This window comes from Orcinus orca, chromosome 6 (genome assembly GCF_937001465.1).
Source record: "Orcinus orca chromosome 6, mOrcOrc1.1, whole genome shotgun sequence".
Lineage (NCBI taxonomy): Eukaryota > Metazoa > Chordata > Mammalia > Artiodactyla > Delphinidae > Orcinus > Orcinus orca.
Window position 1 is genome coordinate 31400726 of NC_064564.1, and position 14278 is coordinate 31415003.

Sequence of the window (14278 nt, forward strand, 5' to 3'; positions counted from 1 at the left end):
TTTCAGGTCATTGAGGCCACCATTGAGAAGCACAAGCAGAACAGCCAGACTTTCAAGGCCTTCAGTGGCTCCTTCGGCCAGGATGAGAATTCCTCCCTCACTCCAGACCCGCCTGTGAGTGCCAGTGTCCCTGGGGCAACCCAGGCCCTTTGCACAAGGACTGGTGCTTGGGGGGGAAGCTGGTCCCCATGCTCTCCTCATGCCCACCTTTATTGGGCAGCCATGTGGGGACGCCTGTACCTTATAGCTGGGGTGGTCAGCGCTTGGACAGGAGGGAGGGAAGGACAGGCCTGGATACAGCTGCTACATGAGGCATTGTCCTATCACATGCACCTAGGGGCTGTGATCTTATCAGCAGGGGTAGCTTGCTCCCCATGGGAAGCTGTCCCCAGGCCTGGGGGGAGCCAGGAAGCAGGATCCCCACCCAGGGCCAGATGGGTCCACCCTAGGCCTTGGCCATCCCCTCTGTCTAGGTACAACCAAACATGACTTCACAGTGAGGGTCCCTCACTCCATGCCTCAGGGACATCCCTGAAGCTAAGAGATACCCAGCCCAGCCTGGTTGAGCAGCCCTGAGTCCCAGACACCAGGCCGGGTTGGCCCTCCCTGTGGTCTCACTGGTCTGTGGGCCACAGGCCACCTCATTATCCACTTAATATTTGCATCAAATCTCCATTTTGTCTGCTTTCTGGACTATTTTAGAAGAAAACTTTGTGTTGTCCCCGGGCAGGGAAAGTACTGTCCCCTACCTTGAAAAGAGGTGACCTGGAAACAGAACCCCCCCACCCCACCCCATACCTGCCGTTAAAGTTGGTGCAGAGACAGAGCCTGACCGTAGAAGGCAGGGCACCGAGCTCTCCACAGATGCCTGAGGACAGCTAGAGGCCAGGGCCACCTCACATGGTGTGATGCAGCTGGTTAGGCCGGGTGGGCCTCAAGGAGGTTCATACCTGCCCACCGCCCTCCACCCCAGCTGGGAAATGATAACTCTTCTGAGATGCCTTCAGGCCAGGGAGGACAGATTCCCAAAGTCATAGCAAACACCAGGCCCCGACAGTCTTCCTCCTGACCCTGTGACCAGACAGAAGGAATGGTGGCATTCCAGCACTGCCTTGGATGTCAGCATGTGGCCACAGACCTCTGCTCATGCCAGCTGTCTTGTCCCCTCCAGATGGTGAGCGCCAGCTCAGAGGTGCCTGCAGCGGTAGCCACTGGTGGAGGGGGTGCTGCAGGGGTGAGTGACCCCCCCCAGCTTTGACAGGGGTGGGAGGTGGAAGTTGGGGTCAGACCAGGGTGACCTGAGGGTGAGGGTTTAGCCTCCCCCTTCCGTGTGACCTGGGTCCTCACAGTGATGGCCTCTGGGGCCTGTTGGTGGAGGGCTGGGGCAAGCCCGCTGGGACCCAAATGTCCATTTCCTTGGGTGGGTGAAGGTTACACAGCTGAGTTCTTCTGAAGACTTGTGCTCTTTACCACAGGTAAAGTATGCCTGGATGAAATGTGGATCAAGGCGGTACCTGGCCCTCAGGAGGCTCAGTCAATGTGGGCGGAGAAGGCGTGGTCCGGGGTCAGATAGCCTGTGTGCATGTCCCCACCCCGACAGGGCCAGGCCATGGGACTATGCCCGAGTCCCTCCTGCTCTGTCAGTTTGGGAGATTAGTAACAGGGTAAATGTGTGCGCCTCGCATGCAGTGAGTATCCAGTACAGGGAAGCATCATTATTAACCACTGGGCCTAATAGTCGTGAAGTCTGATGACAGTTATAAGCCTAGACTACCAAGGAGGTGCTGTACCCTGCATCCTGAGAGGGGATTCTCCTGGGCATCTTCGCTTTGCCCTATCCCTCAGTTTTCCGGGCTCAGAAGGAATGAGTGGAGGCCTGAGCCCCAGCCTGACCCCTAACAGGGGCTTTGCTCCTAAAGCGGAACTTCTTCCATGGGTAGGTTGGTCCAGCCCCCACATTCTCTCCACTGGGCCTGCCTCTCCTTCCCTCCCCCTGACTTCTCTTTCTCACATCCCTCATCTGGGCCAGCACTCCCTTGGTGGCAGGTGCTCCCCAGTTGGACAGCAAAGTCTGCCTGAATTTCGCACCAACTTGCAGAGCTCCTTCTTTTCTGGCTACGAGGGCCACCCTGCTGGTCATCACAGCCATTCTGGGTTGGCACTCGTTAGGGTCAACCCATTTTAGGAACAGGCTTGATAGGTGAGGAGACCTGGCCTTTGCCTCAAAGGCCTTGTGGTGGGACTTGACTTTCCTGGGACAGCAGCAGAGGGAGGGACGGATGTCTAGCTCCTCACGGGGAGTAAATGTTCCTGTCCTGGCTTAGATTTTTAGTAAGAAAACGAGTCCCCTCCTCCCACACAATCCTTGCTGCTGGGTAGCATTGGGCCCCAGCTGAGGCCCCAGAACAGGTGTGCCCAGATGCTCCAGTCCCCTGCTCTGTTACAAGAGCAGAAGCTTTGCCAGGTCACCACACGACCCCTGACCCGACGTGTCTCTGACTGCCAGGCACTGGGAAAACCTTGAGGAGTTTTTGGGCTCCCATGGAGGGATGGAGCATTTCTAGGGCATGATGGGCTTCAGAGACCAAGTGAGAGGAGGGAACCCCCTTATCTGAGTGCTACTGCTGCCACAGGGTGGCACTGCGAGAACCAGAGGGAGCCTGTGCTAATTTGTTTGAACTCAGTCAGGAAATCTGAAAGCAGCATTATCAGCAGGGGAGAGATGGTATTGTCACAGCCCCTCAAACTCCCTGAGGGGCTTCCTGCATTGTGGCTCTGTCTGGCCCTGCCTTCCTTCCAGCCCACCCTCCCCCACCATGCCCTGGCCTACCTCACCTGGCCATGTCCCAGGGCCTTTGCACCTGCTATCCCCTCTGTGCAGAATGCCTCAATTATGCCTGCTGTGCCCCAAGGCCTCATCTGTGAAGCCCTCGCAGCTGACCCCAGAGTCACTGACAAGTGTTTCTCACATGAAGCAACCCACCATCAGCTTTCTGAATCACCAAACTGTGCGTGTGAGGCTGGCAGTATGCTATTGGGCTCCTTTCTGGAACGTCTAGGAACATCATGAAAAGCAGCTTGCACACTCAAGCTTCATCTGTGTAACTAACTGCCCAGAGAAAAATGACACATGGGGCCTCTTCAGCTTTCCAATCAGCTCCAGGGTCCCTTGGCCAGGGTCTCTGACAACCTCCATGATGGCCCTTTGCATGAAGTACTGCTGCTCCCTGTCTCTGCAGGGGAGCTGAGCTGGACCCCCTGCAGGGCCCTCTGCTATCCGACCCTTGGCCTGGGGCATGCCGGAAGGCATCAAGGGCCATGAGCAACCCCCACTCTTTGTAGGGTGAGTCCACGGGCAGGCCTCAGTCCGTGGGTGCGGGGTAAAGTAGAAGTGGCTGTGGGCTGTGTGGTCAGGGAGACAGGGCTGAGGAAGATCCAGTGCCAGGGCAGAGACAGAGGAGCGGGAGGTGGGGCTGGCACACACGACAGGCAGTGCCCATCGGAGAATGTTCTAGCTGGAAGGGACCTGAAGGTCCCATGTTTAATGTTTTAACACGTGGAGTGGGTCCTGACATGAGGCCTTGGGCAACTCCTCCCCCTCTGCCCTCGCCTTCCCTTGGGTGGGGAGAAAAGAGAGAGAAACCGTGTCAGGGGTCTGTTGGCCACTCGGGTGCCCCTCCGATGGGTTGCCCAACTCCTTTGACAGGTGAAAAGGTAGCTGAGAGTCCCTGAGGCTCAGGGCCTCAGCACGGTCCAGGGGTCTGCCCAGGCCAGGCCGCAGACTTGCTGCGCATCGATGGCGACGCCCAGCCAGTGGATATGCGGGCCACCCCACCTTCTTCTACCCAGGGGCTCAGCCTTCCGAGGGCTCTGCAGCACCATTGACTTGCCGGTTGCTTGGGATCACAATTCAAGTTCAGGCCTCCTTGTCCCAGTCCCTTTATCCACCCCAAGCCAGGCCCAGGCCCTACAACAGACAAACGCTCATCAGCAACAGACTTGCAGCTCCGGCCCCAGCACACGTGGCCCGGCCATGGTTTTTCTCATTTGTGTTTCTGATGAGCACAGGTTTTGGTGGACCCAGGAGGGCAGCTCAGTGAAGCTCCTGCCATACAGGGCGAGTCCGAGATGTGCTCAGTGGATATTTGTGGAAAGTACCCCAAAGTGGGTTTTAATTCTGGCACTAGAAAGAGTGATCTTTGCTACAACATGCCAGATGTAAGCTTTTGGAGAGGAAATGTAAACTCACTCTTGGTGTGCTCATTTGATTTCCTGGTGTTGTCCTCAGACGCACAGTTCCCACTAGGCCCTCTTTCCTAAGAAAAGCTAAACCCAAACCAGGAAGTTTTGCAAGGGAGTCTTGCAGAATACAAAGACTTCCCCGTTCTGCAAAAGTTGCGTCTCTCTTCACGGAAGCACAGAACTGTCAAGGCCTCCCTGGGCTCCAGAGCCACCATGGCAACATATGGACCCTTCCACGATGTCGTGAAAGGCCCCATCCCTGCCACCCGTCGTTCAGCATGCACAAACTTAGTGCCGCCCTTCCACCCCAAGCCCAGGACAGGGCTGCCTGTGAAGGGCAGAGGGCCTGGGCTGCACCCACCACAGGGCCAGGCCTAAGACCCGGGCCTATGTCCACACCCTTTAGGACCGATGATAACTGTGGCTCCATCTTCTGACGCTGGTTGGCAGGGCCACTGTTTGGGACCCAATTCTTACCTGAATTTTCCTCCTGCTTCCCTGCTTTGTAAGTGAATCTGCTGAAGAGAAGACGTTGAGTAAAACAGGCCCTCGGCACAGACCTCCCACGCCCACGCTTGTGCATTTGGAGCGCTTTGGGTGAAGTCGCTTGGCTGTTACTAGGGAAGCCACGGTTCCACACCTCCCTGGTTAGACTTGGCCCAGGCCTTTCCAATGTCTCCACATCCAAAAAGAAAATCTGAGCCCCTCCCTTTGGTTGACTTATTCTATATCCTCATCCAAAAAGGAAGTATGGTTGGCCAGGAAGACCTGTCCTCAACGATGCAGGTGGGCTCACCTCAGCCACCTGGTCACCAGCCCTCGGTGTCGGGAACTGCCTGGGGGAGCCGCATCAAGCATGGGCCATGGTGGCTTACGGTCTTCAGCACCGAGGAAGCTGGTACCCAGCCAAGAAAGCTGGTACTCAGACCCTGTCTGATCACCGAACTGCAGCCTAAAAAAAGGAAGCCAGGATGGGTCGCTCTTCCAAGCCCCAGCCCCAAGATGCCCGGCTCTAGGAACTGTCCTCTGGTCCCTCTGGCCAGGACGGGGTCCCTGCTGACCTTCAGCACCTGAGCTCTTGGCCACATACCCCTGACCCGCTACAGCCTCTCCTCCATCTTGTGGGCAGCCCTGCCCCTCAGGGATGCCCCAATAGCCCCCATGGCCTCCCTGTGTTCTCAGCAGTTGTGCAGCGCTGTTCGCAGGGTCTGGAGAGCCCAGGTTCTGCAGCACATGTAAGTGCTTGAAGGCAAGACGCAGATCCAGCCACCTGCCACTGACCACTCCCACCTCCAGTGCCCTTGGTGTCCTCACCTGGAAAACAGGCATGGCAGGGTCACCATGAAGGTTGGTAGAGGGCTGAGGCTCCTGGGCCACAGCAGACCCAGGGATGGCCCCTCCTCTCTCTTCTCATGTCTGAGCCCCAGCAGTCCTGAGAGATGGTCTCAAGGGAAGGAGCCCTGAGTGGGGCAGACAGATGTGCCTCAGGGCTAGAGTGTGGCTGGCAGCCAAGGCCGGGTGACAGGGGTGGCCTCCAGTAAGGCATGTGGCTGTGGGGAGCGTCAGTATTGCTTGTCGGGTCTGTGCCACCCATTTTCCACCCACAGGGCTCTGTGGTCCTGAGCTGCATGGAATAAACTGAGAGGGGGCCCAAGGTTTTCTTACACCCAGTGTCCATGGGGTCAGGGGTCATGAGATGGAGGAGGAGGGTGATGGGGTCTTGGGCAGAGCAAGCGTCCCTATCACCCTCAGAGGCACCAGCTGGTCCCAGGGCTCCTCGTACCAGGGGTCCAGCACTGGCCTCACAGTGGTGGGGCCCGCAGTGGGGTCTATGAGCAGAGGCAGCAGAGCTTGGAAGCATAGGCCAGAATTAGCGTGCTCAGGCTACTTAACAAAGTGCCACAGACACTTATTCTCTAACAGTTCTGAAGGCTGGAAGTCCAGGATCAAGGTGTTGGTAGGGCTGGTTTCTCCTGAGGCCTGTCGACTTAAAGAAAAACACTCAACTTAGAGTTGGGTTTAAGTTTTACTCAGGATCTTACTGAGGACTATAGCCTGGGAGACAGCTCTGAGGAACTGCTTGTAAGAGGGAGGGGAGGAGCCAGTATATGTACGAATTTTTTGGCTAGGAAATACATGTAGTCAAGCATACATTTTGGTAAAAGATTCCTGCTATATCACAAAGAACAGATATCTTAAGTTAATACTTTTAAGTGATTTTCTCTGCATGGGAAGATGCAAGAATCTGGGGTCACTGAAATTCTTTCTGAGATGTGCCTCTATCTTGGGGCCTGTTTCTCCAACACACAGAATGCCTCATCTTGTTTTTTTCATCCTGAATTCCCTCCCGGGTGCACTGTCGTGGGTGACTGCAGTGGGTGCATCTTAACCCTTATATAACTGGATGATGAGTGGCACTCTTTGTTCTTTTTTTGTTCACAGACCTCTCTCCTTGGCATGTAGATAGCCATCTTCTCCCTGTGTCCTCACATAGTCTTGCCTCTGTGTGTGACCATGTCCTAATCTCCTCTTCTTATAAGGACACCAGTTATATTGGATTAAGCCCCACCCTAGTGACCTCATTTTACCTTAATCACCTCTTTAAAGGCCCTCTCTCCAAATACAGTCACCGTCTGAGGTGCTGGGGGTTAGAACTGCAAGCTATGACTTTTGGGGGACACAATTCAGCCCGTAACAGCCTCCAATGCCCAAGCCCCTCCCTTCTGTCTCCCTCACCCCCAACCAGTGCATCTCTTTCTCCTTAAACTTGCAGAGTTTATATTAAACATATTTTTAGCTTATTTTGTTCAAATTTTTATTAGGGAAGCTTTGGACACACACAAGTAGAACTAACAGACAGCGAGACCCCCACACCAGCCTGGAGCAACTTCAGCTTTGTGCTGTTCCTGTTTTATCTGTCTTTCCACCCCTATCCTCACCCCACCCCCACATACTCTTCCTTCTTCTGGAATATTTTAAAACAAATCTCAGACGTCATTTTATTCTGCTCAGAAACACTAATGTTAAACTTATTTTAAGTGTTTCTCTTTTAAACAGAAAAAGTGTCTCTGGGCCTCAGTTTCCCCATCTGTGCAAGGGAGAGGTTAAGACAAGCACTTCCAGTAGCCATTCTAGTTCTGACATCCTGGGGAATTTGATACATATCTGTGACATTTCTTAAAATCTTAAGTTTGTGGTGAATTGACTGTGTTTTCTGCTGGGACCCCAGCGCCCCCTACCCACACAGAGAGGAAATGCTAAGGGGCTGGGACGGGGCATTTCCTGAGAGCCATGGTAACATAAGGGCGATCAGCAAAACCAGTCAGGATTCTTGTGCTGTGACGGGGTTCAGGGCCAGGGGCGGTTCCTCACCCCACTTTACAGATGAGGAAACCAAGCTTGGAGAGGAGAAGTGACTCGTGCAGGGTCTCATGGCTGATGAGGGGCAGGGCAAGGGCCTGGGAGCTGTCCCCCAAATTGCACCACTCCTAATCATATGGGGAAACCTAATCAGACAGCGCTACTGAGCCCCCACGCCAGCCTCACCCTGCATGGTCGGTGCCCACTCCCACCTTCACTCCCTCCTGCCTCCTGCTCACCTCCCAAGCCCTTGCATCTGGTGGGGCTGGGGTCCTGGACACGACTGATGTCACTAGGGCCAGGGGTAGGCAGTCAGAGTGGACCACATAGGTTCCCTCACTCAGCTCTCAAACCGCTGTCCACAGTGCAGAGGGAACACAGTCCTCAATGGGAATGTGAGGCAGGAGGTGGGGGGGTTAGGGGGGCTGGTCAGTGAGTGGCTGGTTTGCTTTTCTACGTGTCTATTGGTTTTCTTCCTCTTTCACAAGCTGTTCTCGGTGAACACTTGAGAAAATCCAGATAAGAGAGTCAGGTAAGAGTTACTCTACCCCAAACAGCCAATAAGATCATCAGGTGTGCTTCCTTCCAGTCTTTTTTTCATGCGCGGACTCTTTTTGGCATAAACACTATGCGCTACTGTACATTATTTTGCAACTTACTTGTTTCCCTTAGCAATATAACTCGACACCTTTAAACAGTCTTCCGACATGTCGCCTTGACATCTACCTCCCGTGCATGATTTATATACCTGTTCCTTAGTTTTAGACTGCATTAGATTTTTTAAAATTTGTAAATATGTTTAACTAAAAAAGGAATAAACACTTTTTTTTAAAAAAAAAGTGAAGTGATAGAATAAAATGAGAACCTCTCTCCCACCGCTGCCTGCCACTCTCCAATTCCTCTTTGCTCCAAGGAGTTTGATGTGGTTCTTGTAAAACTTTTTGAGAAATCTTACACAAAACAGCTTGTTTAAACGTACAAGAAAACAAACAAACAAACAAAAAAGAAGTAAAAGCATTTCATAGTGTGTTTTTGTGACTAGTCTTAAAGATCTTCTAACCTCTCTGAACACACACCATGTTTCATGACTTCCCGTTGTCTTGCTGAAAGGACTCATCACTGCCCTCTTTTGTGGGAAATTCAGGCAGCATCGGAGGAGATAGAGAAGGGAGTCCAGCCCCTGACCCTGCTCCCACCCCTGGAGAGTGCTCTCACACGTGTTGGGCGGGCAACTGCACACCTCTGAGTGCCTGGCATGGAGCAGGGACCATGCTCTGGGGTCCAATAAAGGGCAGAGCATGGAAGCAAGGGCCACCTGGCTGGATGCTGGGTGCAGACACCCCAGTCCTTGGCGTCTGGGCTCCTGTGCAGAGCAGCCACCGTTTCCCCCAGTGTGGGTTCCGGTGGTTATCTTTGCAGACACGCAAAGTCACTGACCTCCGTGGTGGGACAAGTCATTCCAAGCATAGAGTTCCTGTTCCCCTTGGGATCTCACCCCGTGTGACAGCAGGGCAGCTTCTGGGGAGTGAGGCTGGGCAGGGGGCCATGGCCAGTGTGGCTCCTGCTTAATTCCCTTCTGCACATCTGGCTTTCTTGCCCTGCGTGTGCGTTGCCTGTGTATCGCACAGCTGCCACTCCACATGCGCTGGGAAGCTGACTGCAGCCGTTTGCCTCCCACAGCTTGAGCCCAGGAGAGGGTCCTCTAAGACCAGACGTGACAAGGAGAAGCAGGGCTGCAGCAGCTGCGGCGAGACCTTCAACTCCATCACCAAAAGGAAGCGCCACTGCAAGCTGTGCGGGGCGGTGAGTCCAGGTGGAAGGAGGCCAGCTGCTGGGACCTCCATGTGCTTAGTTCCTCCTCCAAATCTTCTTTCCATGCACACAGACCCCTGGATCCTGGAACTTCTGAGCAAGAAGGCAGGCTCTGGAGGCCCAGCAGGGGCCAGACTTGGGGTCTCTGCCCTGTGGACAAGGCTCCCGACTCCCATGTCTCACAGACAAGCCCTTCCCCTCCACATGCCGTTACACCTCTCCTTCCAGCCTCCTTCTGGATAGTCTTCTGTCCCTGGGCATTGGGGTCACAGGTGCCCTTGTCTTGCAGGTCATCTGTGGGAAGTGCTCCGAGTTCAAGGCTGAGAACGGCAGGCAGAGCCGTGTCTGCGGAGAGTGTTTCCTGACCCAGCCGGTGGCCCCCTCGAGCCCCAGCCTCGAGGAGCCCTTGGAGCCCAAGCAGAGCACAGAGGTGGGTGGGCTGGGTGAGCCTTCCAGACACAAGACCCCAGAAACCTTGACAGACTGTGCTCCTAGTGCTGTCGCCTTCCCTGGGACCAGGACTGGTAGGGCTCAGTTGGGTCCATAGGCCACTGAGAGCAGCTAGCAGCTGAATGCCAAATGTCACGTGTGTGCGTGTTGGGCTCTTAGGATCCAGTCATGGCCGAGAGCTTGGGAACCGTTTGCACTCAGGAGTTAGATGGTGCATTAGTCAGCTCAGGCTGTATAACAAATACCACAGGATGGACAGCTTAAACAACAGAAACTTATTTCTTCCTAGTCCTGGAGGATGTGAATGTGTGTGGTGTGTGTGATGTTACGTGTGAGAGGTGTGTGTGTGTACAGGGAAATCATCAACAGCCGCCACATTCTGGTTCCCTGCTGTTCCATTTTTTCCTACCTTATCTTTATTTCTGTCCTGACCCTTCTTGTGGTCTCACTGCCTAGAAAGTCCAGCCCAATCCCAAGTGGCCTTGCAGTGACCCTGGGGAAGCTCAGGCTGGCCCAGGCCTTGTCCAGTCTGTCTCCCCCTCCTCTCTCCCCCCAGAGCTTCAGCCTTGGTGCTTCCTGGGGAGTGGCTCTTACAAGGGAGACTCCACCTGACTTGTCCTCTGTGTCCCCAGAAGCCAGCCACTGTGGACCCCCCGCCCAGCCTGCTCTGTGGCCCCCTGCTGGTGTCGGATGGCGGCACAGCCTGGAGCAAGGTGTGGGCTGCCATCTCTGAGTCGGACTCCCTGGAGTTGGTGCTGCACCTTCGAGGAGGCAGCCAGGTGTGTCCTCTGTCCGCTGGGCCACACTGGGGGTGGGGGTCCACCCTGCTCCGGCAGCCCACAGCCTCAAGCCCGCGGCGCCCAGATAGGCCTGGGCCATGCAGCCTGGGCCCAACCCCACGTGGTGGGTGGCTCATGTGACCCTAGGGCCTCAGTTTCCCCGGCTGTCCAGAATCACCCTTCTGCTGCCCACTTGTGGGAGATGGTATTTAGTGATGCCAGGACTCCAGAGGCCGGGGTGCTGACGCTCCTCTCCTTTCCTGCAGGATGGCCAGCTGCTGCATGCCATCCCCCTCTCTGGCTGCAGGGTGAGTGTGCCAGAGCCCGCAGAGAGGCTGGATGCTGGACACATGTGGCAGCTGCAGCAGGCCCAGCAGTCTTTGTACCTGAGTGCCCCGTCCGCCGAGCTGCAGCAGCAGTGGTTGGAGGCCCTGAGCTCAGCAGCCCACGGGCACCTGGCCCAGGCCAGCCCAGGGGCCCAGCAGCCCCAGGCCCCAGCTGCCCCATGAGCTGAGTCTCTGCCGTGTCTCCTAGCTGTACAGCCACCGTGGCAGGGCCTGTACTCATCTGAGAGGTGGCATCAGGCCACATGCAGGCATGAAGGGAGCCTGGATTGCTGAGGGACCAACAGGCCACATAGCACTTGGCCCTGGAGGGTTCCTCCATGTCAGAGAGGAGAAAAATGAGGCCCAAACAGGGGCAGCCAATTGCCCAGGGTCACCCAGCACGTCCCTCAAAGACCCGGGCCTCTGCCTGCAGGCCCAGCAGTGTGGCCCAGAGCGGGGCGTGGGGTGACTGTCAAGAAAACTCCATCTGAGTGGGCAGTGAGGGGTCATCTGCGCCAGAAGACAGAAGGAGCTCATGGGTGGTGCCCAGGACACCTGGTGGATGTCTGCAGTCATGCCACCCCTCCTGATGGTTGCCCACCCATCTATACCATCTACATCCATGTGAGCTGAACCATACTGGCCCCCCGGACTCCACCTCTCTCCTCTTTCCTCTCCCGGGGACTGGGCACACCCTGTGCCACCTCGTAGCTCGCCACCCCATTTGGAGATGCCTAAGGGAGCGAGTGGTGGGTTCCTGAATAGCCATGCTGCGAAACTACAGGGGGACCACACAGGCGTCGTGATCTGTGGCCTGAGATTTGTGCCTGCCTCCCCTGGTTGGTGGTGGACAGTGCTTATCTACATAAATAAATGCTGGCAGCCAACAGGTGGACACAGCCTTGGGGCAGGGTCTCGCCACAGTGGGCCTGGTTGGCTGGAGAATGAGGGTAACAGATGGGCACAGCCGGTAATGACGCCCTGGACCCCAATCCAGGCCTGCAGGGTGCAAGTAACACCCCTGTGGTTGCCCCAGGATGCAGCGGCATTAGACAGCGGGGCCTCAGACAAGGTACCATGCCTGGAGACCTGCTCTGTGTCCCTGGTCATGCTAGTGAGGTAGACAGGGCCATTTGCCCCTGTAGCAAGTGGAGCCAGACTTAGATACGGGATCGTGGGAGTGCTGGCTACTCACAAAGATGTCGGGAAGGTCTATTTGCACCAGAGCCCCGAGGGCCTTGAAGGAGAGCAGAGGGACCTAGGAACTGATGACTGAGGGGTGTCCAGTCCCTTGGGACCCCCATCCCTCTAACGTCCGCAAGGCACCCTGCGGGGATGCCTGTCACTGCCCAGCCATGGGCAGACTTGCAGGGCACATACCTGTGGGCTGAGAGGGTCATTGTGGGAGCCAGAAATGGATGACTGGTCATGGGTGAGGCAGGGGTGGGGCCCAGGCAAGGAGTGACAGGGCACAGGGGAGGTGCTCAGGGCACAGGTGAGCTGGGACCCAGGTGAAGTGGGCAGGGCCCAGGTGAGGTGGTCAGGGTCCAGGTGAAGTAGGACAGGACACGGGTAAAGTAGAGACCCAGGTGAGGTGGGCAGGGCACAGGTGAGCTTAGGCGTGAGTCAGCGCTGTCTCCCACATACCCACCCTGCTATGCTTGGATGCTGCTGCAGCTGTATACCTGCTGCATACCTGGGCCTCAATCCTGCACCTGTGAGAGCTCACCACCTGCAGTGGGTGTTCTGAAGCTGCTTGATACCGGCAACTTGCCCACTGGGAAGGGGAGGCCAGGCCCTTCCAACTGTGCTCTTACTCAAGAAAATACAGCAAAGTCCCTGCCCATGGAGCCAAGGCAGGGACAGCAGATGGCAGAGGCATTGAAGGGACCTGGATCCCAGCCGGCCTCTTCCCGCTGGTCCTGCCCCTTCTCCCTCGGAGCTCTGCTCTCTGCCTCATGCACTGACTGAGCATGGGCCTAGTGGGGCTCCTTCTCAGGGTCAACTCTGTAATACTCCAGTCTCACCTAAACCCCAGGATGTTCCCACTTGACAGTTGAGGAAACAGTCACAGAAAGGATGCCCCCAAGAGTCCCACAGTTCCAGACCTAGTGGGCAGCTGGAGTTGACCTGCTGGACATGGTGCCACTCTGCTGGGGTCTGAGGGGGCAAGACTGGGCCCCCCATCCAGGGTCCTCACCCGCGGCCCCCACTGTGGGTTCCCGCCCAGGGTCCCCGTGGCCGGTTCCCAGTGAGCTCTCTGTGCCCCAGGGCAGACCTGAGCCCTATCCTCTCCCAGCCAACAGCCTGGGGGGCCCGGCACGCAAGCTTCCACAGTAATTTCAGGAGGGTCCTGTCCTCAGTCAGCACATCGGAAGGCTGGCGAGGTGGGCATTCTGTCCCTAGCAGCTCGGGGTACACCAGGACATTATATTCCATCACAGTCCATATGTCCTGGGGCCAGCTACAAGGGTGAAAACAGGAGGCGTCCCAAAGGCTGTGGCTGCAGCAGGACCCAGAAAAATGTCCTCGCTGTCCATTTTGGACAGTGCTGGGCCCTGAGAACACAGAGGAAAGGAAATCCCTCTGTTTGGAGTGGCTATTCCCACTGAGACATTGAGAAGGTGTGCAGCCACAGGGGAGGAACAGAAGCAGGGAAGGGGAGTGGGCATGGCAGGGGGTGTGGCAGGAGTTCCCTAGGAGCCCCACTCCCAGCCAGGACACCCTGGGGGAGGGGTTGCAGGAAGGGTGCCTAAGTTGAGTGCAGGGCCACCAAGGCCTGGAGGAGCCAGTGACACACAGCAAGGAGCAGAGGGAGCATGGGGGAGACAAGGCCTGGTCATGGGGTCTCCACGGGGTCTCATTTGGTGATGCTCCAGGAGGCAAGAGCCACGGGGCAGGCTTGGGGGTCTTAACAGATCCAGTTGGCTGCGATGGGGGCAACCAGGGCAGAGCTGGAGACAGGGCCTTGTGTCTCCAGCAAGTCTCAACACAGACCCCCATGACGGGCATGCTGGAGGCCAGCAGGCATGGTGATATAGGGGAGCCTCTGCCAGCTGTCCCCACGCAGGCATGGACCTGTGTGGCCAGAGCTTCCAGCTTTTCAGGAGATGAAAGAAACTCAGGTGTTCGTGTGAAATATCCTGATAAATGTTAATAACTATTGTGGAGTCTGAAGTCATGGGGTGGGTGGCCGGTGCATGGCCCCAGAAGGCAGGTCTGTCCCCAGGGACCCTTCCGGCTGGGGCATCTGGCCTGGCCCTCTGGATGCCCCAGTAAGGACTTGAGAAGCAGGCTGCCTGCCTGGAG

At 56.3% G+C, this 14278-nt stretch overlaps 1 protein-coding gene across 6 annotated transcripts in view; it reads left to right on the forward strand.

Moving 5' to 3' along the window:
* FGD3 (FYVE, RhoGEF and PH domain containing 3) overlaps positions 1-11868 on the forward strand; it is a 38408-nt gene extending 26540 nt beyond the window's left edge. For 4 of the 6 annotated variants that reach the window (XM_049711505.1, XM_033413588.2, XM_033413590.2 and 1 more), the window contains 6 exons: positions 7-114; positions 1172-1234; positions 9283-9405; positions 9704-9844; positions 10497-10643; positions 10910-11868. In XM_049711505.1, coding sequence (XP_049567462.1) covers positions 7-114; positions 1172-1234; positions 9283-9405; positions 9704-9844; positions 10497-10643; positions 10910-11152 — 825 coding nt within the window. In that variant the 3' untranslated portion in view covers positions 11153-11868. The remainder of the gene's footprint in view (positions 1-6; positions 115-1171; positions 1235-9282; positions 9406-9703; positions 9845-10496; positions 10644-10909) is intronic. The other 2 variants (XM_012538349.3, XM_033413592.2) reach the window with 2 other exon arrangements.
* The last annotated feature ends 2410 nt before the right edge of the window (positions 11869-14278 follow it).